This window comes from Stigmatopora argus, chromosome 3 (assembly GCF_051989625.1).
Source record: "Stigmatopora argus isolate UIUO_Sarg chromosome 3, RoL_Sarg_1.0, whole genome shotgun sequence".
NCBI lineage: Eukaryota > Metazoa > Chordata > Actinopteri > Syngnathiformes > Syngnathidae > Stigmatopora > Stigmatopora argus.
In genome coordinates this window covers 3190040-3216093 of record NC_135389.1, presented here as the reverse complement: position 1 = coordinate 3216093, position 26054 = coordinate 3190040, and the positions used below count along the sequence as shown (strand labels likewise).

The window sequence follows — 26054 nt, the reverse complement described above, 5'->3', positions numbered from 1 at the left end:
TTGGCTCTATTTGCCCCGCCTACACCCTGACTTTCATATGCAACCAAGATGTTTGCTTTTGGGTACTCGGACGATTCGCCGAAAGACGTTTCGCCGACGGACGTTTGGCCGACGGACAGTTTGCCGAATGGACGTTTCGCTGAACGGACGTTTGGCCAAATGGACGTTTCGCCGACCGGACGGTTGGCCGAACGGACGTTTCGCCAAAACGGGATTCGCGCGCTCGCCCCGCCCCCGGATCGTGTGTGTACATGTTTTCCAACCTCGGCCCGCGGGCCATATACGGCCAGTTAGGATTTTTAATGCGGCCCGCCGCCAGCGTTGTCCAAATTATAGTAAAAATCAATGATTCATTTCCCTTTGCCGCTCATCACTGTCAATTTATTAGTCTATCGTCAATGGCAGCCCGGGAATAAGCACTTTTGGGCGGGCAGATGTAGCAGAACCGAGCCGTAGGATGACAGCAATCGGGTAAAATCCAGCCTAAAACAGAATTTAATGATTTAATACAAATACTGGAGCTCTTTGGAGACTAGAACCGACCACAGTGGAGTGATTTCCCCGGTAATGAAGGGAAAACGTCCACTGATATATATATATATGTGTGTATACATATACATGTATATATACGTGTATATATACGTATACATATATATGTATATATATGTGTATATATATATATGTACCAGTGGCGGGCCATCAGGGCCTTCAAGGTCTTCTCTGCTGGCCTAAGAAATATCAGAATCATATTATATTTTGTCCATCAATACTTATTATTCCAAATGGTCGGTTAGCTTCCTTTCATTGCTTTCCCCCCTGGTTGGACTGCTTCCAGATGTGTTTTCATATTGAAGCATTTAACCAATCACATTTCAGCCATTATTTGTTGCCAGATCAGATCTGCCTCAAAGCCTTCAAAATCAGTTCTGCTGGGTCTGCTGCATTAAACAAGACTGTTGCTTTTAACCAATCAGATTATATATATATATATATATATATATATATATATATATATATATATATATATATATATATATATATATATATATACGTATACATACACGTATATGTATGTATATATATATATATATATATATATATATATATATATAAAATAATAATTTCACTACCAATTTTGTCATACGCAGATATTCTGGGTATGATGACAATTAGGCTTTTGTCGAGTCAATGATGATGACAAAGCCTATGTCCGATTATTATTATTATTATGAACCATCGAAAAATATCGAGATAATTTAACATTAGAAGCAATTTGGCCGCCACATCTTAAACTTCTGATAATAAAATTGCAATTTATGTGCATTAAAAGGAATAGGTTCTCATCAAGATACGCATTTCTTTTATCAAATTCAATACATTGATATTTTGCATTTACAAAGACAGGCATATTAACTTATAATATTGACCCTAATAAGATGCTTTTGATTCATACAGTATCTCAGAAATACTACGTGTGATGATTTTTCTTCAGATTTTCCCTTCGAAGTAACACATTTGTACTCCCTATTAAAACCATAAATATAGAGGTTAAAATTGAGAATCACGGGGCGGCTTATACGCCAGAAATTGTAAAATTCAACAATTTTAATGCAATTTTAAGGGTGCGGTTTATATGCGGAGGCAGCTTATATGCAAGTAAATACAGTAATAATATTAATAATAACAATAAAAACAACAACAATAGTAATAATAATAGCAATCGTATTTACATTATTATTATTATTACTGTAATAATGATCATTATTACTATTATTATTGCCGTTATTATTAGTGTGATTGTGATTATGATTATTATGATGATGATTGTTATCATGATCATGATCATGATCATGATCATTATCATTATTATACAATTCCTAAAGATTTTACCTGCAATTGATAAATACAACATGCGCTCCACGGATGAAATCCTGTCATCGACGTGACAACTGATACTCTCCAGGTGGCTCATGTTTTCCCTGACAAAGGAGAATGTGGTAAAGTTGTAACAATCCATTTTCAATGAAAAGAGACAGCTACATAAACACTGCTACGTTCACAAAAAAATGCGCACATCAATAATTTCGCTTTACAACATCATTTTTTTTTAAGAGCGAAAGAGTTACATGAACACTACGTGCACACAAAATGCGCATATCAATAATTCCGTCTTACATTTTGATAATGGCGCCTCTAGATGAACTTCTTCTTCTTTCCTCTTTCGCTGCCTCTTCTTCCTCGTTTTTCCAGCAGTTGGGCGCCAATTTAATTGAACATTACTTCCTCCCTCTGTTCCAACATAGAGATCACCTATATAAGGCTAGATACACAAATATCATATCTATTATCTAGATTTATAATGCGAGAGGTCCGTAAGCAATAGGAGTTGAGCGCCATCACTCGTCGGCCATTTTGTGTCGCAGCGGTTCGATAAATGCTATCAGTCTAAAAGTCCGATGTTTTTTGGTGGGTTTCCTTTTCAGGAGGAATTTAAACCAGGAAAGTCCATAGTTCGTTTATTTGGTCCGGACTTTTTGCGGCGGGCATTTTCAGGTAATTTTGCTACAATAGTGCTTCTACATGAAGGTGGGTATGACGTCAATGGCCAATCAGCTAACAAGATTCAGAGAGAGTGAAAAATCTTGACTCTTTAGACTAGAGCAGTGGTTCTTAACCTGGGCTCGACCGAACCCTAGGTGTTCGGAGAGTCGTCTCATGGGTTCGGTGGAGACTGTGCCGAGGAGGTCAAGACACGTCGAATCATCATGTATATTCACAATAAAGCCCCGCTTGACCATCACTTGCTGCAGATGATCACGTGACATTGCTGGGCCAATCAGTGCTGAGGGGAATTTATATAGTACGCAGTATCTTGAATATGAAAAAAAGCATGTTTTATTTTACACCAAAGTAGGGTTCAGTGAATGCCCATATGAAACTGGTGGGGTTCGGTGAATGCACATATAAAACCGGTGGGAATCGGTAGCTCCAGCAAGGTTAAGAACCACTGGACTAGAGAAAGGGACGATTTCTTGACGAAGGCCAGAGCCATGTAGAAAGAGAGTTGCAACACTCTTATGGTGATTTTCCCAAGAAAAGACAGCGATGAACGTCAATGGCGTACGGGCAAACATTGCCCGAAAATGGGTAAAATCCAGCCGAAAACAGCATTCATGGATTAAATACAAATACTGGAGCTTTTTAGACATCAGAACCGGGACCGGAGTATCATTTCCCCGGGAAAAAGACAGGGATGAACGTCGATACGTCCATACGCAAAACGGCAAAAAAATGCACTAAAATTGGGTAAAATCCACTTCCTAGCAGCATTTAATGATTAAATACAAATACTGGTGCTTTTCAGACATTACAACCGGGCTAGGCGGGTGATTTTCCCGGGAAAAGACAGCGATGAACGTCAATGGCGTACGGGCAAACATTGCCCGAAAATGGGTAAAATCCAGCCGAAAACAGCATTCATGGATTAAATACAAATAATAATAATAATAATCGGACATAGGCCATGTCGTCATTACCACAACACAAAAAAGCCTACATGTCATCACACGCAGAGACTGCGTGTGACGAAATTGATGGTGCTTCTCCATAAGCTACGTTTAATCGGCAAAAGACCTAAATAAGTGTAAGTTATTGATTAAATACAAATACTGGAGCTTTTTAGACATCAGAACCGGGCCCGGAGTATCATTTCCCCGGGAAAAAGACAGTGACGAACGTTGATACGTCCATATACGTCTATACACGGCAAATATTGCACTAAAATGGGGTAAAATCCACTTCCTAGCAGCATTTAGTGATTAAATACAAACACTGGAGCTTAAATACAAACACTGGAGCTTTTCAGATATCAGAACTGGGCCCACAATTGAAATATTATTTAGAAATATAGCCATATTTTACTCACCAAAAATTCTTTTTAACTGTACACAATATCCATCCTACTTTCTTTCTTCCTTCTTTTCTATCGCCATCAAAGCTAATGATGAAAGTCGAGCCTGTCCTGTCATATTTCTGGCATAGTCTGTCTTGAAAATGGCTTTAAATCAACGCAACAATATATTTGCTTTTGCAGCTGTCTCGTAGTTAGCGCACTAAAAGTTGCGCACACACCCTTTTCCCGACTGTAACAGGCTTGCTAGCTTCGGAGTTGACCACCCTTTCTTAATGATGTCAATTTTTTTCTGGAAAAGTCCGTCTGGAAAATAGCTTTGTGAGCAAATCTGCAACCAAATCCATTTGTTTTCCTCCGTCGGCCATAGTGGGATGAGTTTGCGATCTCTGGCTGGCTCACTTCGGCTTTGGTCCGCCTACTAGCCAATCATAGTTGGTGAAAGCGATGACGTCTCCCTACGCCAGCGAAATGGCCTTGGTGTCACCAAATCGAATTCTGATTGGTTAAAGCAACAGTCTTATCGACGCTTGTTTAATGCAGCAGAGCCCGCAGAACTGATTGTGAAGGCCTTGAGGCAGATTTCTGACACTGGCAACAAATAATGGCTGAAATGTGATTGGTTAAATGCTTCAATATGAAAACACACATCTGGAAGCAGTGCAACCAGGGGGAAAAGCAATTAAAGGAAGCTAACAGAAAAGTTGGAATTATTTAATAAGTATTGATGGACAAAATATAATATAATGATTCAGATATTTCTTAGGCCAGCAGAGAAGGCAATGAAGGCCCGCCACTGATATATATATATATATATATATATATATATATATATATATATATATATATATATATATATATATATATATATATATATATATATATATATATATATATATATATACCTACCAAGACAACACCTTTTCACCAATCTGTTCTCTTACAACTGTTATCAGTTAATTGCAGTCAGGTGCTGCTTCTTCCAGAAGACCTCCTCATTGGCCTAACTGTCTGCACTGTTTCAGTAGGGAGGAAAACCTGGAATGAGTTTGACATTCATTCATTCATTTTCTGAACCGCTTTATTTTCACTAGGGTCGTGGGGGTGCTGGAGCTTATCCCAGCTCACTTCAGGCCAGAGGCGGGGGACACCCTGAAGCTATTTTCCAGACGGACTTTTCCAGAAAAAAAAATAAATAAAATATATATATATATATATATATATATATATATATATATATATATATATATATATATATACACATATATATATATATATATATATATATATATATATATATATATATATATATATATATATATACACATATATATATATATATATATATATATATATATATATATATATATATATATATATATATATATACATACATATACATACGTATATATAATATGATTTTTCTCAACTCAACATTCAATAGCTAGATGGGGGTTATTTCTTCAAGCTGCCAAGAGATGGCAGCATGTAACTGACTAAATATAATTTTTGTTTGTATCGTGTTTTGTGATGCTTTTCCTCCTTTCCTATGGAGTTGTAGATTGTAGACAGGGGAGGTAGGCGGAAGCTGGTTAATAGCAACATCTTTTTGAATTTTCAACTTTCAGTATCTTATGAGAGGCTCTTTATGATGTATGTGTTGAGCATTATTTGTATATGTATGGCATATTTAATAGATTAAAAAAATATTGATAAGCAATTTCCTCTATTTTCAACCTGACTGCTAAGTGCGAAAGTAGCTCCAGAGATAAATTGAATAACTCACTGACTCTTGTAAAATGTCAACTCTTAATATTATATCTGAGGCCCTTTGTGATGCATTGATTCATCTTGCATACCTCGCATCCTCGCAAGTGTTGCGGGGGTTGCTGGACCCTATCCCAGCAGTACACCCTAGATTGGTCGCCATTCAGCCATAGGGCACACAGAGAGAGAAACAACCAATCACACACTCAATCATACCACCAACAAGTAGTTTTTAAAGGAAATACATTTATTCCTGTGTTTATGTTCAAACATACTCATGATTGAATAAAATAAAACTTAAGATCACTTAAGATCAGTCTGCATTACCTGATGCACCACGATTTGTAGTATCTTTACTTTAAATCACAGGTGTCAAACTGAGGCGGCCCGGCGGCTTGAGTGGCTAGCACGTCAGCCTCACATCTCTGGGGCCCTGGGTTCAAATCCAGGTCGGTCCACCTGTGTGGAATTTGCATATTCTCCTCAGGTCTGCGTGGGTTTTCTCCGGGTACTCTGGTTTCCTCCCACATTCCAAAAACATGCATGGTAGGCTGATTGGACACTCTAAATTGCCCCTAGGTATGAGTGTGAGTGTGTGTCTCCTCATGCCCTTTGATCGGCTGTCCACCGGTTCAGGGTGTCCCCCGCCTCTGGCCTGAAGTGAGCTGGGATAAGCTCCAGCACCCCCACGACCCTAGTGAAAATAAAGCGGTTCAGAAAATGAATGAATGAATGTCAAACTCATTCCAGGTTTTCCTCCCTACTGAAACAGTGCAGACAGTTAGGCCAATGAGGAGGTCTGCTGGAAGAAGCAGCACCTGACTGCAATTAACTGATTACAGTTGTAAGAGAACAGATTGGTGAAAAGGTGTTGTCTTGGTAGGTTGGAACGAAAACCTGCACCCACTTGGCCCTTTCTGGAATGAGTTTGACACCTATGCTTTAAAGGATCAATGAAGATGGCACCGCGTTATTATGCATTAACTTAAAGCTCTCCCACTTGTTTTCCAAAGTTGTTTGCCAAAACTGGACTTTAACATCAAATATAACCCTATAGACTTATTAAACATCGGTTTCCAGCTGCGATCTACAGTTTGTACTGCCTTCCATCGCTCGCACAACATTCCGGATGAGATAGCGAGACCAGCGGGGCCCTTCAGGGATTATTGGGTCTGGCCGGTGGTGTCAGGAGTGGAAGCAAAAGCATGCCTGCAGAGAAGGCCTGTTGACTAAGCTCGGAAAACAGCCAGTCAAAACACTCCTGCCAGGCATCTACATCTTGAAGAGAAATCTCTCTTATAATCACATGTATTCTTTCATTGCTTTAAAACAATGTGTATATATATGTAGGTTCTTAGCTATCTTTTGGTTTGGAAACAGAAAGTCTGTGGAATTTACGCTTTTACATAACTAATTCATTTACCCAAGCAGTAGGGGCCCAAAAGTTCCTGGCTATTGTGATGAGCAAGGGGAGTTCACACCTTTTTGTTCTCAACTCATCTCCTTGGAACAGGAGATGACTTGAGTTACACCCACTTGTTCATTTGCATATAATCTTAAAAGTGGACGTGCCTTGAGGGCAGGGCCCTCTCTGAGATCAGCAGTGGGCTTTGCATCTATATGAATGAGGGATGGTGTAACAATAGCACGGTTTGTGATAGACACTGTTCCCTGGACCTGGAATAAATGTTGATGAGATGCAGACCCTTCTTTCTGCCCAGAGAGCTAGCAATCATTATCATCACTGCTGTTTACATATAGTGGGATTTCCAGCGTAAGAACAGCTCTCTCTACTAGTGGACACCATAAAAAATCACCAGCACTCCTACCCAAGTGGCGCGCATCATTGCAGAAGATTTCAATTTGGCAAATCTCAAAACTGTTTTGCTGAAATTTTACCAGCAAGTGAAATCTGCAACAAGGGAGGATAAAACTCTGGATCATGTTAACTCTAACATCAAGTGTGTATACAGAGGCCACAACTGCAAACAACTACCTCTCATTGTTCATGGCACCAGAATACACGTCCCTCAGCTGACAAAAAAGCCCAATAGACTAGCCATTATCACATTGTCATTACCAGCACCATAGTTCAGGTGCTGACGGTTGTTTAAGAATTTCTTGTTCACTAACATTTTAAATTAAACCACACACACTCCATGCCTTTAGTTTATTTTATATAAATGAGTAGTGACAAATTAAAATTTGCATGTCTGTAAAAAGGTTAAGAAAAAAGTAAACTGCGTGAGAGAAAAGGCATGAAACTTCATTCAATCACACATTGCAAGATTCAAAGTTGATTTTATGAGAGTGCTTGTCTGGTGTTTGCATGTGTGAAAGCGTGTGTGCATGTGTATGTGTGTGTGTGTCTGTGTGGTGGTACATTATTTCACTATGTATTGTTCACCGGGATGCCGCCTTTCTACAGTACGCTTCAAGGCACCTTTTCAAATCCACAAGAGGCCACCCCTGCAAACAACACACATATTGACATCGTAATTACACTGTAGAGACACAGACATTTTCACTCAAGGATGGAAAAGGGTCAGAGGTGCACTTGGAGTCATCAGCTCTTTGATTGGATGTTTGCAAAGAAAGTTGGTGTCACCTTTTGTCACCTCACTAAATATCGACCATAGACATCACCATCCTAGATGAACTGACACAGACAAGATGCGAGAATACGACAATGAAAGAAAAGTGACACAAAGACAGATAAGCAGAAGGTAAAGAATTCTTATATTTAACCATTTACCCATGCATGCATTTCAAGTCAATGTTGGGTACATGTGTGATGTCATACCTTGTAAATGCATTCTTAGACATTAATTACTTATTTGGAGATGCTTATTATTGAAGTAATACAATTTCAGGGATACATCCATCCATTCTTATTCATGCCTATTGGGCGCAACAACTGAAAGGGTGCTGTTGCAATCGCGGATGCAATTTCTGTTTTGTTGCCCATAGAAAAGGTGCTTCGTCTCAATGGACACGCTGCAATGGTCGTGCTAGCATGCATGATAGCTTATGTTTTAAAAAGGCAACAGAGACAAAACTGCATTTGATTGTGTTTTATTGACGTAATCAGTATTTGCGGTAATATAAATCAAAGCATTCAAACATCTACAAATCTGTCGTCATCTTCTGTATCTCACAAAAAGAGTTTGGCTAAGTGGGCGATTTTGCCAACAATGTTGGGTTCCATCTTATTGTCAGGGTCAGAGTTGTTTCCATGGGGTTTTGTTATGGTGATAGTCGCTATGACGAAATCTCAAACTATATATATATATATATATATATATATATATATATATATATATATATATATATATATATATATATATATATATATATATATATATATATATATATATATATATTGTCAGGAGTGGCCCTTTTGGCCCTCCTGGGTTGCCGTCGACGCATACCGGCTGTAGCCGATCCACTGATTGCTTTCGTTTCCTGTATTTAAGTAGCGACGTGTCATTACACGTCGCCGGATCGTTCACTATCGTTGACTATCGTTGACTGTTGTTAGCGGTCGCTAGCTGTTGCTAGCGGTCGCTAGCTGTCGTTATTCTGTTGCCTCTGTCCGTATGCGCGCCGCATGCGGCCATGTTTGTTTCCACGCCATGGGTGATTCATTAAAAGACTCCGTATCACGCTGAATGCCTCGTCCTCTCCTGCTTCCTGCATTTGGGCCCACCTACATCCACGGTCGCGTCACACAACGAGGCGCGACCGTAACAGATGCCCCCGATCGCGCTAGCGACGCAGCGTGATCGTAACAGAACGATCCGGCCATAATGGACCCAGCGGGAGGCTACCCACGCTCGCGCCGACGCGCTAATCGACGCCAGCCACCCTCGTTGAAGCCCCGCGACGACATGGATTCACTCAGAGGCCCCACAGAGTCTATTAGGGAGTCTATAATGGACACTTGGCGTGGGCACCTCAAAGACGTTTGGGCAACGCAGGAGTCTCGACTAAGAGGTAGTACTGAGCCTCCATCCACCTTTAAACCCACCCTCCGCTCAACCCGTCGCACCGGACGGCCAGCACAGCTAAATCATAATTCCAAGGCTCCGACACCCTCGGTTCATCGCCCCAGTTATTTGAACTCAGACTCCAGCGAGTTTTTTTCTCAATGGAGGGAGAATCCCCAGCCTCCCTCGGCCCCATTGGAACGCCAAATCTTTGTCCGTTGGGACTCTGACTTTTCTGAAGGTGAGGAAGACCGGGAGCTAATTGATTTATATGCTGGAGATTCGGACTCGGACAGTGATTTTCCTAGCCGGTTCGGACTCCGATACACTCCATCGGAGGACGTTCACCAATACTCCTCTGATTACGCCGACCATAATCTGCCAGGTGGGTGGGCCATCTACAAGGGACCACCACGTGGCGGCCGGCGGGGGGGCTCCGGTAGGAGTTTCGAACACCGCCCGTCTTGTCTTTTTGGGGAGGCGCAGCAGCGAGGTCTTTCACCTGGTCGTCTGGCCAGCTACGATGGGCCACCACGTGCCGAGTTCCAGTCTGCCGAGTTCCAGTCTGCCGAGTCCCAGTCTGCCAAGTCCCAGGCATCCAAGTCCCAGACTGATAAATTTCATCCTTGCCGGTTTCGGCCGGCCCGATTTCCGCCTCACCCCGGCTGATTTCCTCGAGCCCACCCCTTTCCCGCCCAGCTCTCTCCCGCCCAGCTCTCTCCCGCCCAGCTCTCTCCCGCCCAGCGCTCTCCCGCCCAGCGCTCTCCCGCCCAGCGCTCTCCCGCCCAGCGCTCTCCCGCCCAGCTCTTGCCCGCCCGGAAGAGGCGGTGACGCGCCGGGGCCCCTGGACGAGGAGTTCGGCGAAGGCAAGAGCGACTCCCCGGCGCCCTGGACGAGGGGGCCGGCGAGGGAGAGAGCGACTCCCCGGCGCCCCTGGACGAGGGGGCCGGCGAGGGAGAGAAAAACTCCCCGGCGCCCCTGGACGAGGGGGCCGGCGAGGGAGAGAGCGACTCCCCGGTGCCCCCGGACGAGGGGGCCGGCGAGGGAGAGAGCGACTCCCCGGCGCCCCTGGACGAGGGGGCCGGCGAGGGAGAGAAAAACTCCCCGGCGCCCCTGGACGAGGGGGCCGGCGAGGGAGAGAGCGACTCTCCGGCGCCCCTGGACGAGGGGGCCGGCGAGGGAGAGAGCGACTCTCCGGCGCCCCTGGACGAGGGGGCCGGCGAGGGAGAGAGCGACTCTCCGGCGCCCCTGGACGAGGGGGCCGGCGAGGGAGAGAGCGACTCTCCGGCGCCCCTGGACGAGGGGGCCGGCGAGGGAGAGAGTGACTCTCCGGCGCCCCTGGAAGAGGGGGCCGGCGAGGGAGAGAGTGACTCTCCGGCGCCCCTGGGCGAGGGGGCCGGCGACGGCGAAAGTGACTCTCCGGCGACGGCGAGAGTGACTCACCGGCGCCCCTGGGCAAGGGGGCCGGCGACAGCGAGAGTGACTCGCCGGCGCCCCTGCGCGAGGGGGCCGGCGACGGCGAGAGTGACTCACCGGCGCCCCTGCACCAGGGGGCCGACGACGGCGAGAGCGACCCTCCTGCCCTCCCGACCGAGGGGACAGGCGGCCCCCCGAACAGCCAGGGTAAGGTACCCGACGACCATTCTAAAGTTCCGTTATCTGTTAAGGGCAGGGGGCTTGGCCAGCACCTAAAGCACCAACGGGGAGGCCCGCCGGACCGGCCACTCCCAAACACACTAATGTGTACAGCTGCCCCATGCTCTCACTCATATTTTTCTGCTGAAGGAAGTCAAGGAGATCAGTGGAAGATTTTCCTGCAAAATCATCCATGGCATACATAACAATCAGTTCTGCTCTTAGCCGAGGCAGATCGAAAAGTGTTCCGTGGCTCTGCGTTAAAGTGGAGAAGGCTGCATGTAGGAAAGCTTCCTGATATTCCTGAAACATCTCAGAATCCTGTCGTGAAGTTGTTGGTAATGCACGCGAGAATTTTGCGCTTGACCTCTTCGTGCGCTTGGAGCACCCGCACTGCGTTCGGTGGCCTCGTAGATTTCCTCATATCGACTCCTCTCGCGTTCAACTGTGTCACAAAACTCCTTTACTCTTGCAAGACAAAACTTTACATCCAGTTTGTGGTTCTGTAGTATTGAAAAAAGCACGTCTGAATGCTCAAAAATGCCATTAAATGTGTGAAGCAAAAAACAAAATTCAAAATCATCCAGACGTGCTTTAAATCCATCAGCACACCGCACAGACTCCTCGTCGTACTCGACATGATGCTCCAGGATGTGATGAAACAGTTCCTTTAGAGCACCTCTCTTTTCAAATACTGTATTGACCACCCTGGATGCGTACTGCCACCGTGTTGGTGCCACACGGGGCAGACGCCGCTGGCAGATTTCGTCCAGCAGCTGTGTGCGTCGAGGCGATCTCGAAAAAAATGCAGCAAAGCCATTCAGGTGAGCAAAAAATATCTTGCATTCTTTAAGCTTTGAGGCCCCCTGAGTCAGTACTAAATTGAGCCGATGGGCATAGCAGTGTATGAATAAAGCTAGCAGTGCTCTCTCCTTAACTTTAGCCTGCACCCCATTTAATCCAGAAGAGATGACCGGTGCACCGTCATAACACTGTGCCACAACTTTACCCAGACATTCATTTTCCACCAAAAATTGAATGATGAGACCTGCAATGTCATCGGCTCGCTTCCCACTGGTAACATTTTCAAATCTGACAAACCGCTCCTTGACACCTTTGCCCGTGACGTAACGCAGAACCAGTGCGAGCTGTGCTGCATTACTCGCGTCTGTCGTCTCATCCACCATTACAGAGACAAACTACTTTTTTTATTTCACTTCTGATCTCTTCCTCCATCATTTGATTAATAGCAGTGATCAGGTCGTTTTGTATTTTGCCCGACGTGCCACTAAATACTTTATAAGTGGACAGGTGGTAATGTAAATCCGGGTTTTTCTCAGCAAAAAGAGAAATAAGTTCCACATAATTTCCTTTGTTTGGGGAGGCCGCGCTTTCATCGTGTCCCCGAAATGAAAGTTCCTGCTTGCCCAAAAAAATGACGCAGTCTATCAAACTTTTTAAGATTTCCCTATTTTTCTTTACCTTTTCGTTGTGGCGCTCCGTTTCCCTGCGCACTTGCTTGTTTAATTGTAACTCCACTTGAGTATCTCCAAAAGTTTTGGAGCGGACCGTTGCTTGTAAGTGTCCGGCAGAGCTTTGGTGTCTCGTTGCTGCTTTGGTTAAACAAGACAAATTTGCAAATCCAGTGTTGCTCCAAAAACCATGTCGATCGGTGGCAAATAACAAGCACTCCCAGCAATATAATTTGCTGTGTTCATCGGAGCCCGTGAGCCAAGGATAGCGCTCGTAGTTAGCGCACTGAAAGGTCCGAACACACCCTTTTCCCGGCTATAACAGGGTTGCTAGCTTCGGAGTTGACCGCCCTTTCTTAATGATGTCCGTTTTTTCTGGAATAGTCCGTGTGGAAAATGGCTTTGCCAGCAAATCTGCAACTGAATCCATTTGCTTTCCTGCGTTGGCCATTGTGGGTGGAGTTTGCTAGACTGGCTGCCTCATTCTGGCTTTGGCCCGTCTTCTCTAGCAAGCCAATAATAGAGGGTGAAAGCAATGACGTATCCCAGCCAGCAAAATGCTAATGGATGTGAAAAAAGATTGTGGGGTTGCCAACTCGAAATCTGATTTGTTAAAAGCAACAATCTAGTTTAATGCAGCAGAGCCCGCAGAACTAATTGTGAAGGCTTTGAGGCAGATCTGATCTGGCAACAAATAATGGCTGAAATGTGATTGGTTAATATGAAAACACACATCTGGAAGCAGTGCAACCAGGGGGAAAAGCAATGAAAGGAAGCTAACAGACCATTTGGAATAATAAGTATTGATGAACAAAATATAACATGATTCAGATATTTCTTAGGCCAGCAGAGAAGGCCTTGAAGGCCCTGACGACCCGCCACTGATATGGGCAAACATTGCCCGAAAATTGGGTAAAATCCAGCCGAAAACAGCATTTATTGATTCAATACAAATACTGAAGCTTTTTAGACATCAAAACCGGGCCCGGAGTATCATTTCCCCAGTAAAAAGACAGTGATAAACGTCGATACGTCCAAATACGTCCATACGTGAAACAGCAAAAAATGCACTAAAATGAGGTAAAATCCACTTCCTAGCAGCATTTATTGATTGAATACAAATGCTGGAGCTTTTGAGACATTACAACCAGGCCAGGGAGGTGATTTTTCCCGGGAAAAGACAGCGATGGATGCCAATGGCGAAACGGCAAAAATTAAACTGAGGTAAAATGGGGTAAAATCCACATCCTAGCGGCATTTAGTGATTAAATACAAACACTGGAGCTTTTCAGATCTCAGAACCGGGCCCACAATTGAAATATTATTTATGGAATATAGCCATATTATACTCACCAAAAATCCTTTTTAACTGTACACAATATCCATCCTCATTTCTTTCTTCCTTCTTTTCTATCGCCATCGAAGCTAATGATGAAAGTCGAGCCTGTCCTGTCATATTTCCGGCATAGTCCGTCTTGAAAATGGCTTTAAATCAACACAACAATATATTTGCTTGTGCAGCTAAGTTAGCGCACTGAAAGTGGCGCACACACCATTTTCCCGGCTGTAACAGGCTTGCTAGCTTCGGAGTTGACCACCCTTTCTTAATACTGTCCATTTTTCCTGGAAAAGTCCGCCTGGAAAATAGCTTTGTGAGTAAATCTGCAACAGAATCCATTTGTTTTTGCCTCTGTCGGCCATTGTGGGTGGAGTTTGCGATCTCTGGCTGCCTCACTATGGCTTTGGCCCGCCTACTAGCCAATCATAGTTGGTGAAAGCAATGACGTATCCCACCCAGCAAAATGCCAATGCATATGAAAAAGCATTGTAGGGTTGCCAACTTGAAATCTGATTGGTTAAAAGCAACAGTCTAGTTTAATGCAGCAGAGCCCACAGAACTGATTGTGAAGGCTTTGAGGCAGATCTGATCTGGCAACAAATAATGGCTGAAATGTGATTGGTTAAATGCTTCAATTTGAAAACACACATCTGGAAGCAGTGCAACCAGGGGGAAAAGCAATGAAAGGAAGCTAACAGACCATTTGGAATAATAAGTATTGATGGACAAAATATGATATGATTCAGATATTTCTTAGGCCAGCAGAGAAGGCCTTGAAGGCCCTGACGGCCCGCCACTGGGTTTGGGTGTGCATGGTTGTCCGTCTCCTTGTGCCCTGCAATCGGCTGGCCACCGATTCAGGGTTGTCCCCTTCCTCTGGCCTGGAGTCAGCTGGGATAGGCTCCAGCACCCCCACAACCCTAATGAGGATAAAGCGGTTGAGAAAATGAGATGAGAGAGATTCTTTTTCTCCAGTTTATTTGAGGTCAGGTCACGGTGGTAGCAGCTCCCCAGCACTTCATCCAGCTCTCCCGAAGGCATTCCCAGGCCAGCCGGTAGACAGTCTCCCCAGCGTATCCTGGGTTGGCCCACAGCCTCCTAGATGTGGACTTGAACCCTAACACCTCATTAGGGAGGCGTCCAGGAGTATCCGATGCCTTAGAGGAGGAGTTACTTTCTCATTGGCTTTAGCGGAGCCGCATCTCCATGATACTTTCCGTGCGCCTTCGACCCTCGTCCTTCAGGCAGTTGTAACTCAGTTTCATGAGTTTTTCCGAGTGTGGTTAATGCAACTTTCTTATTTGTTTTTTCAATAATGGCATCCAATAAAATTATTTCCGGTGTGAGTGAGAAGGAGAAGGGTGTGTTCATGAATGAATGTGTTCACGAGTCATTGTATTGTCCAGTTTGAAGAGATATTCTTTGCGCATATTAGGAAAATATTGAAAAGCCGTCAAAAGCAATTGCCATTGGATTGATATTTTACCAAACTGTTAGGATCGCAGTGGTGGAAGGATCCTGTTGGATTTATTATGGAATGTTCTATATGTGTTGTAAGCATTTTTAATAAGTAATAAGGCTATAAATTAATTCATGGGACCATGGACATTTTTTCCTCCCCATCGTCTCCTCAAGGCCCCACAGCTCGAGGACACATTGTTTTCAGGACGCTTTTCAGCAAAACACAACGGGACTGTTTTGACGGGACTCCAACAATAGATGGCGATAATCGCATTATTGTTTGAAAATACGGCTGCTTGTTTACATTATAATACTGCTTGGTTTACTTTAGAATGCTTTGTTTACCTTATAATGAAAATATTATGCAATTCCTCACACCGTTGTTTGGGTGCCAGTTCAAACTTTATGCTTACTTCTGCAATTCAGCAATTCTTACAGACTTGTTTTTCTAAACATCTAGGGTGTTATTGTACTGTCTAAGACAACTGTTGTGATTACATAACATGTTTTTCGAGTGTCGCGATTAAATACAATGATTCAGTTACTGCAATTCAGAATGCCTTGGGGACTAAGACGACGTCACAAGGTGCCTCCTTGCAAGTGTAAGCAGTTATGTTGAAAGATGTCTTCCAATTTTAATTAAATATTACTAATAATGATTTAACGGTATTAATCATTATTCCAACATTTGGTCCTTCGAGTAGCCGGGGTCAACACACCGATAAGGAATCCAGACGCTGCGGTTCAATATCTGGAGTGACCATGCACGGCGAGAATCCCTTTTCCAGGCTGGATTATTTCTCAGCAGCGCCTGCATTCTGGTCGGTTGACAACTATCCTCTTGGAAACATCTATCGACATTTCTGGTGAGTCCCATGTGTGATGTCTGCATATTGATGACGGGTTCCAAATGCGCGAAGGGCATCACACGCGATGGCCTTATTTTGAGAAATAAGGCTCGCGTCCTGGGGATGGCGATTTTTAAAACCCTGGGCATACTAGTCTCTACCAGGTAAAGAGACAGAGCATGAGTCTATAAAACTGAGGGCAGTTCGGGGTGTCTGTGTTCCGGAAAAGTACAAATATAACTCCGACGGTATATCAGGCTAGGGTATACATTTGTGTTACGTGTGTTGCGTGTGTAGTTCCGATGATAAAAGGCGGAAAAGAAAGTTAACTAACTGATAACTGAGTGCACGCGAACTCCCTTCGAAATGGGCCGCTCGAATATCAAAGCGGCTAGGGATGACGTTCCGAAACAGCGTCTGCCGTGTAAAGATTGGAAATTTGTTGCAAATCAAAGCGCTACAAGGGTTAAACACCTAAATGTATGGATAAACAAATATGGGTTTGCTGGCCATCTTAAATATGCATGAAATATTAAAACCTGCAGGATAAAATACGCACTAAGCATAGAAGTAATCTATATATAATATGTGAAGGGAGATACAAGCGAGGCGGCTTGTTCCACAGAAAGAAGGGTGATAAAATGGGTCCGTTTAGCGCAGCCTCCTCGGCTAACGGGGAGAGAATAGGAATGTTAGCCAAGGGGTTGGAAAAAACAAATGGGGTTAAACAGAAATCGGGTTTTCAAAAATGCTATGTGCTGGGTTTGTGGAAAATTGGGTGGGGCATATATTGCGTGATTGCCTGTACAAAAAGGTCTCTAAAAACAAGGCAGGCCTGCTCAAAATGATTTGAAAGAGGATTTTGAACATGAGGATGTTGAGCTAAATTTGATGGAAACACTGGCATTTGATTTGGTTAAACCAGAGATAACACTTTTTGTGAATGGAATTCAATTGGAATTTTTGTGTGATGCTGAAGCTTGTAAAACGGCAATTAGAATGGTTATTTCCAAGTGCTAGGCATACTTTGTTAATAGTAACTAAATGTACTGTCAATGTACTGGAATGAAATGGCTTATTGCGGCTTATCCTGGTTTCGTTCCCGTCTGCTAGCGGGAATATTTTGGTTAACAGAAATACAAAACGGCCAATTAAATGTTTAGCGGGGTTGCCAAAACTGCGTTTTTGTCATACTCTAAACTTGCCAAATAATGCGTCGACTGCGGGAGAAGCGCTCTGTTTTGGTGCGGCTGATTTGACGGTGTTAGACATTCAGTATATTATGCGCGCGGACCGCACAAGCGACTAAAATTTTTGGGGGACAATAATTGGCCTTGGGGGTGCTGAAGCAAACTTCAGGGCAGAAATGGCTTTTGCTATGATATAGTTATGCTTGCAGCATATTGTGATTATGGGGTCTTGGCAAAATATTACAATAATTGGCCTTGGGGGTACTGAAGCAAACTTGAGGGCAGAAATGGGTTTTGCTATGATATAGTTATGCTTGCAGCATATTGTGATTATGGAGTCTTGGCAAAATATTGTGATATAGTTGGATATCGGGAGAGGAATTAATAAGTCTTCTCTAAAAAGCGTTGTAATTGTGCACGAAAATATTGTGCGCAGAAAGAAAAAGAGGTCGCATAGGAATGTCAACATTGATAAGCTGCTTCACAGCATTCGTGAAGGTCACAGTTAGCGGCTAAGAGCGCGCTTCCGTTAAACACTTCATAATAAAAGCAGCAGGGTTTCCGCAATGACCTTCGCACTTTCTCTTTGGATTTAATCAGAAATGTCTTTCGAGGTGATAGAAAATCTGTTTGGCAAAGATTGATTTGGTAAAAGCTTTGGAATTGGGAATAATGCTATTATTATTATTTTATTTTTTGTTTTGTGAAGTTCAAAGGGCTCTTAATTAAAGAGAGCTAGTTTTGGAGGATAAAACGATATTAATACTGTTTTTGAATGGTTGGATTGTTCAAAATACTTTAATATAGGAGATTGGCTGGTTAAAGAAAAATGAATGGCATATTGGTGACAATTTGTGGGTCCTTTATTAAGCATTGAAAATTGTAATTAGGAAATGCCTAGTAAAAGGTTGATTTCTCTAATTTAATTATTGTAGATTTTTATTGTGGTAACAGAGAGCTATAGGAAATAGCTCTTATCTTAAGTAAACATAGTATGGGGTGATTTGCAAATTATGTCGTAGGTATTAAGAGTTATTTGGTTGTTAAAAAGATCAGACATGGAATTAACAATGCAGAAATGGCATGAGAAATTTCATGGCATTCGTCTGAATTATTAGGTAAATTGAACCTGGCTGGGGTAGATAAGATAATTGATTTAGGATAGGCATAGTTTCCCTAGAAGAAACATGGAGCGTCTTTAATTGCACAAAAGACATTCCCTGTTTGGCCTGAAGGGGGAACTATGCTTTGGTATAGGTCATATTGATGACTATTGGGACGTTACTGTCTATTGCTTTAGGGGCATACAAATTAAGAATTTAGCCAAAACTTACTGCATTGCAATTATGGGGTTAATACACCTAAATGTTACGGTGATAACGATTGGCAATAACAAGCTTAGATAAAGGGAAATATCTACAACAAATTCTGGTTGGGTCTTTCATGGTGTCAAACAAGTGATGTAATAATTTCTATCTTTAAAAAATAACATCTCTAAATTATAAAATATCAACCTTTGAGCTTTAAGTAGATGGGTTGACTAGAATGGGCAAAATTTGATAGCATTGAAAGGGGGTGTAACTTAATGCAGAACATGGAGATAAAGTTTTTACACACGGTTAAAATACTTAAAGGGTGTGTGTGTGTGTGTTTCAATGTGTCACAACTTTTCCGTTATTGCATTATTGGCGAATAGATAGTTAATCACAGCCACTCGCATGGCAGTCCACATGCTGACTGACTGGGGTAAGGGGCGGTGGCAATTGAACAAATTTCTATTTTTAGATAGGTGGCACGTTAATCTAATACATTAATTACCTAGTTTCTTCAGGCATCAACCTTGCGGTTTGAGGATCTACTAATGCTGGGTGGGTCCAGACCTTCCTGAGTGTGGAGTATTCCTGGTGTTCTCAAAAAATTCATAGGTTTTCTCCGGGTACTCTAGTTTTACTCCAACAAACCAAAATTATGGATGATTGGGGGAGCATTCTAAATTCCTTGATTATGAGTGCGAGCGTGGATGAGTGTCTGTCTTTTGTGTTTTAATTGGCTAGCCACCAAGCTATATCAATATTCTAATATCAAGGTGGAAGATTTCTGAAATCGCTGATAAGCCTTTCGAGGACGGCGGTGGCAGAGTAGGACAGAAACAAAAAGAAAATAATTTCGCCAAATGAAATTTTTTGATTTCTGCAATGGGAAATTTTGGGAACCTGGGGGACTAAACAAAAACAAAAGACTTATCTAGGAGGGCTGCCATTTTGAGTCATGGTAAATTTCATGCCTCAAAAAAGGAATATATGGCCAAAACACATCAAGCTACAAAAGCTACATATCCATTTCAAAGGATACATATGGATTTTATATAGAATATGTGTGGTACATAACAGTCCTAAAACAGATTGGGGAAACCTTGTTGCAGAAACTGGTCTAGATTGGCAAGTTTTGATGACACACGAAAAACCATGAGGCCTTTGATAAAATTAACCCATACGGTGGGGGCATTACAAATCATTATTCAGACTGACAAATTAACTTGTGGATCCTTGTCTGACGTTTTTCCCAAGTCCATGAGCAGGGGGAGAAGACCCTTTTTACAAAATTCTACATTTGTGTCTCAACAACAATGACCATGTCTATGGAGACGGTAAGAAAATCGTCAGAGATGGAAACACCCGGATCCGCCATAGTAAAATTAAAATCTGAGATGACCAGAGAATTCATTTCTGCAACAGGGAGTTCCCAAACGGGAGGCGGTAAGAAATAATTGGTTATTGTTGATGGAAAATGCAGCTATTATAAATCAAACCTGTATAACATGTATGGGGCCGACCTCTCTTAAGAGTATTACCCGCGCAAATTACCCCTGATTGTGTAAAGGAAAAGATGTAAGCCAAAGTGTGAGAATTGAAATAATGTATACCCTGTTCCAAGAGCAAAGGACAAAGCTAACTTTTCAACACATGTTGTGTTTGATCCCGTCCTAAAACCGACTACACCCTGGTACCACGTTCTGACCTATGATGGTGGTGGGGTGGAAATAAATTATCCGACTCCTGCTGAAACGCGGCAGGACTTTGTGCCTTGGGGTCACTGCTTTTACCAGTGTCTGTTTTTCCATCTACAGTGGAGGAGATACAATTGCCTGAAATCCAGTATGATGGTGGGTCCCTCCCGACGGCGTCGATCGGAATGGAGAGAGGGAGATCCAACATACATTGATGCGATTGGCATCCCCGGGGCGTACCAGATGAGTATAAGTTGGCTAATCAGGTCGCAGCAGGTTGGGAGTCTATTTTTCTTTTAACTACCCCAAAACAAAAATGTCATAAATTACCTGCATTACAATGTCCAAAACCTCGGAAATTATACTGAACAGGGATTTGTGGCGATAAAGGAACAACTGGCAGCCACTAGTCTGATGGCGTTCCAGGATCGTGCAGCGGTCAAAATGCTTCTTGAAGGAGCAGGGGGCGTATGCAATGTTTGAAAATGTTGCACTCAACAACACGTCCCCCACTGGGTCCCACACCAGGGCCAACGATGGCTTGCAGACCCTAGACCGCAACATAAAAAAAGCATCCTGGAGTAGAATTATTATCTGCTTGACAGATTTGTGGGATAAGGCCTTCGTACATACGATACAAAGATTTGGCCTAATCTGTTGCATTTTCCGTACCCATTTTTGCTACGATTTTGACATTATGTGGGTGTTGTGTTATTCCCTGCTTAAGATCCTTGATAAGCCGACTTATAACCACTTCTAAATTGCATGAATTATATCCTCTGCTGATGAAACGTACTGAGGGGAGCAGTGAATTTCAGGAGCATGGTAATTCCGAGGATGAATTGGGCAAAAATGATTTTGTTTTCTCCTTTTCAGACCTGCCGAACGAGTAGAGCCTAAGCGGGTAAAATTAAAACAGCCAACGGAGATATCCCTCTCATCTTGGATTTGCCATAAAATGAATAACAAACATATAATAAAATGAGGGAAATGTTGGATTTATTATGGAATGTTCTATATGTGTTGTAAGCATTTTTAATAAGTAATACGGCTATAAATTAATTCATGGGACCATGGACATTTTTTCCTCCCCATCGTCTCCTCAAGGCCCCACAGCTCGAGGACACATTGTTTTCGGGACGCTTTTCGGCAAAACACAACAGGACTGTTTTGACAGGACTCCGGCAGCAGATTGCGATAATCGCATTATTGGTTGAAAATACGGCTGCTTGTTTACATTATAATACTGCTTGGTTTACTTTAGAATGCTTTGTTTACCTTATAATGACAATATTATGCAATTCCTCACACCGTTGTTTGGGTGCCAGTTCAAACTTTATGCTTACTTCTGCAATTCAGCAAGTCTTACACAGTTGTTTTTCTAAATCTCTAGGGCAGGGGTCTCAAACTCAATTTACCTGGGGGCCGCTAGAGGCCGAGTCTGGGTGAGACTGGGCCGCATCAGGATTTCCACAAGAAAAGCGCTGATAAAACATTCCAACGTTATCAAATATCTTTATTTTTTAACAAAAAATAATAAATTAAATAAATTAACTTAAAGATGAATAAAAAATAAATCAATCAGTAATACAAAAATAAAATAATAATAATGAGCATACAGTAGATATACATTGGCTGGCTAAGTAGAGAAAATGAACTATTTTTATTCCGTTTCAAATGTCTGTATTACCAGCTCTTTAACCTTTAACTTTCTGAACTTGAATGGAACATTGAACATGAAATATTCTGAACACGGCTTCTCTTGCCTACTCCTTGCTGATAGAGACCTGGCAGCACTTCTTCTCACATAGCTGAGTCACATTTGGCTTGAGGGAGGAAGCAGTGGAGACCCTCAGTAGAGCTTGAAGATGCTCATCAGTAAGTCTGGACCTGTACTTGGACTTATTGAAGTTCAAGGTGGAGAAGAGCTTCTCACATAAGTATGTGCTCCCAAAAAGGCACATGGTCCGCTTGAACATTCGGGAAAGTTCAGGGAAGCTGGGGGTCAACTCTCTCAAAAATTGCCCAAGCTTGTCTGCTTCTCCACTCACCTCCCTGAACTTGACTTTGAGTGCAGAGTTGCACTGCAGGTCAATGAGCTCCATTTGAAGCTCAGGAGGGGCATCTTGCACATCAAAGGAGGAGGGGTCCGCAAAAATGTGAAATGTGGCTTTGTGTGTCTTGAAGTCTGCAAATCTGTGATCAAATTCCTCCATTTGGGATCACTTAGCACAGGAACAGCAACACCGTCTATCTCCATGAAGTCTTTTACTTCTGCTCTCAACTCAAAAAATCTCTTCAACACGTTTCCCCTGCTGAGCCAACGTACCTCAGTGAAGAGCACATCCCCATATTCTGACTCCATTTCCTCTAAAAAAAGCACGGAACCTTCTGTGCTTTAAGCCCCTGGATCTGATTTGGTTGATGCATTTCACTACGACAGACATCACATTGTCAAACTTCAGGCATCTGCTGCAAAGGGCCTGCTGATGGCCTCCTCCACACCCTCCTCTTCCAGTTTTTTTTGAACAAGTGCTACCAGTCCATTCTTCCTCACTGTCATTGATAGGGCTCCATCGGTTGCTATTCCAACAAAGCTCTTCCATGGCAAACCGGCATTCTTAATGGCATCACACAGCTGGTGAAATTTTTTCTTAGCGGTGGTCTGGCCTTGCATTGGAATTACTGTGAGCAACTCCTCCATTACTTCAAAATTGTCATCAACACCACGGACATATAGTGCGAGCTGGGCAGTGTCTGTGATGTCTGTGGTCTCATGAAGAGCCACTGAATATACACTGAAACATTGTGCTTTCTCACACAGTTGATCATAAATGTCACTTGACAGGTCAGAAATGCGCTCTGCCACTGTGTTGGCAGAAAGGCTGATGTGGTTGAACTGACTTTTCTTTTCTGGACAGACAATATATGCAGCCTGTAATATGCACTTTTTGATAAATTCACCTTCTGTGAATGGCTTTCCTGCTTTAGCAATCAACTCACAAACGGCGTAGCTAACTTCGACTGCTGCATTAGTGTCATTGGTAGCCTTCTTGAAGAAATCCTGTTGCCTGAGAAGACATGTTTTAAGACTGGTAACCTGGTTGGCTCTCTCATCTCCCTGGTATTTTTCATACTCCTCAGCATGTCTCGTAGTATAATGACGTTTCAAATTGTATTCCTTGTGCACCGCAACTTTTTCAGTGCAAATGAGACACGTCGGGGTGCCCCTGTGTTCAACAAAGAAATATTGCACTCCCCACTTTTCTTGAAACTGTCTGTGCTCATCACCGACCTTTCTCTTCACGGCAGGCTTTGAAAGAGACATCTCTGGGGCTCTGTAATATGTTTTTCCACTTGGAATGAGTCTCGGGTTGATCTTTCACTTTCAGTCGCGCGGGTCTGTGGCGCATGCGCACTTTCACTCTCCGTTTCTCCGTTTCACTCGCGGAGATGGCTACAGACACTGACACAGGCTGGATCACGAATCATAGCGCCTCATTCAGTTCTATGCTGAGAGCAGCGGAGGAGTGTGCGCGCAGAGCGGAGTGATCGGCTTCACGGCTTCTCCTCCGCCCAGCTGATAGGAGGAATGAATGAGTGAGTGAGCGAGGCACTGGACAGCCCGGCCGATGTCCCGCCCTCCAGAGCCGTATACCTCACCGTGATTGGTTCATTCAGCTCCGAACACAACAAGTGTCATTCATATCAATCTTGCGGGCCGCACGAACATTAATCTTTCATATTAAGACGGGGGCCGCAAATTATCGTCCCGAGGGCCGCAGTTGGCCCGCGGGCCGCGAGTTTGAGACCCCTGCTCTAGGGTGTTATTGTACTGTCTAAGACAACAGTTGTGATTACATAACATGTTTTTCGAGTGTCGCGATTAAATACAATGATTTAGTTACTGCAATTCAGAACGCCTTGGGGACTAAGACGACGTCACAAGGTGCCTCCTTGCAAGTGTAAGCAGTTATGTTGAAAGATGTCTTCCAATTTTAATTAAATATTACTAATAATGATTTAAGGGTATTAATCATTATTCCAACAGATCCAAATGTTGACAAGGATGGGGTAGGGGGGAGATGCTTACAAGCTCTTTATTAAAATACGAGGGTTTTCAGTGTTTGGATGTAGCGAAGCAGGTAGGTCGGTGGGGACAGCCGAAGGAGTCGGGGGCTGGGAAATACGCAGAAGAAGTCGAGGCGAAGGTACCAAAACACGGGGCAGGAGAGGCACAGAGCAGGCATGGGAGTTGGGAGCCATGGAGTTTTAGGATACCGAGGCGAAGGCAGAAAGGGGCGCTGCATAGACGAGGTCTTGTGGAAGCAAAATCGAAGATCATAAGCCAAAGAACACAGAGAGACGAAGTACGTGTGAAACAAGTGATGGGGTACGAAGCCAAGTTGATTAAGCGACGAGGTGGTGCATCCATTGAGCTTATGATGGTGTCTGATGATCATCGCTTTCAGCTAGCTGCTCCACCCATCTAAGGTAAGGCAGGTCTCAGGAAAAAGGGGCGGGGGCGCTAACACAAACCTAACACTGTCATGTTTTGTTGGGGTTTTGTAGTTTGGGTGTTTCCCTTGTGTGTCCTGTCCATGTGATTACCAATTAGTTTCACCTGCTGAAACTTTCCTACTCGCCTTACCTTGTGTGACCCAGGTGTTTCTAATTGTCTTGTCAAATCCTGTGTCTCTATCAACCTGCTCTATTGCATTGTGTTTGGCTTTTGTTATCTGTCACTTTGTATCTTCCCCAGTAAGTTAAGTTTCGTTGTTATTATTTTTTCCCTGCTTTATGTATTAAAGACTTTATTCTGTCCACTGTATTTTGTTATTAAATTTTACCTTCGTGCACCCGCAATGACCATGTGGCCACCTTACTCCCTCCATTTGGGTCTGACTCAGCTTCACTCACCCGTTGAACATAACAAACACAAATTTCAGTTTTTAAGATGTGTGCTTATGTGCATGTGGATGTATCTTTTCTTAGCTGTCAAACAATTGCCTTTTACTCCCTCACCCACAACGTACATACCTGCAAACTCACCCAAAAGAGACACATCCAAGATTCAAACCAAAAACGTTTGACTTGTTAGCTTGATTATAAAACGATAAATAAATGGAAAACGACCCTCCTCGTTGTTTAGAGGTTCACTCGCCTGACTGTCGGGCCGCCAGGTGCGGGCTCAATTCCCACTGGTGGCGGTACGATTGTGAGCACGAATGGTCATTTGTCTCTCTGTGTGGCAACCAGTCTCGGATATACTAGTCTGCTTTTTGCCCGAAGTCAGCTAGGATAGGCTCCAGCAAACCCCGCAACCCTTACACGGATACGCAGTACGGAAAATGAATGGGTCAATGAATAAATGGAATGCTTTGTGTCAAATAAAAAATGTGGCAGAATCTAAATATCTTTATCTGACAGAAAATT

At 43.2% G+C, this 26054-nt stretch overlaps 1 protein-coding gene and 1 long non-coding RNA gene across 4 annotated transcripts in view; one reads left to right on the top strand and one right to left on the bottom strand.

Annotated features, from left to right (window-relative positions):
• Positions 1-2421, bottom strand: part of ska1 (spindle and kinetochore associated complex subunit 1) — a 28417-nt gene extending 25996 nt beyond the window's left edge. Inside the window, exons 1-2 of the mRNA XM_077595904.1 lie at positions 2176-2421; positions 1891-1979 (exon numbers count right to left, since the gene is read on the bottom strand). Of these exons, the coding sequence (XP_077452030.1) occupies positions 1891-1979; positions 2176-2177 (91 nt within the window). The 5' untranslated portion in view covers positions 2178-2421. The remainder of the gene's footprint in view (positions 1-1890; positions 1980-2175) is intronic.
• A 16-nt stretch (positions 2422-2437) lies between these two features.
• Positions 2438-24574, top strand: LOC144071094 (uncharacterized). 3 transcript variants are annotated; one of them, XR_013299548.1, is made up of 4 exons: positions 2438-2553; positions 16278-16439; positions 20739-20774; positions 21495-24574. It is a non-coding gene; the product is annotated as an uncharacterized LOC144071094 (long non-coding RNA). The 3 variants fall into 3 exon arrangements; XR_013299547.1 differs by lacking the exon at positions 2438-2553 and adding an exon at positions 14896-16175; XR_013299546.1 differs by lacking the exon at positions 2438-2553 and having other exon boundaries at positions 14896-16439.
• The last annotated feature ends 1480 nt before the right edge of the window (positions 24575-26054 follow it).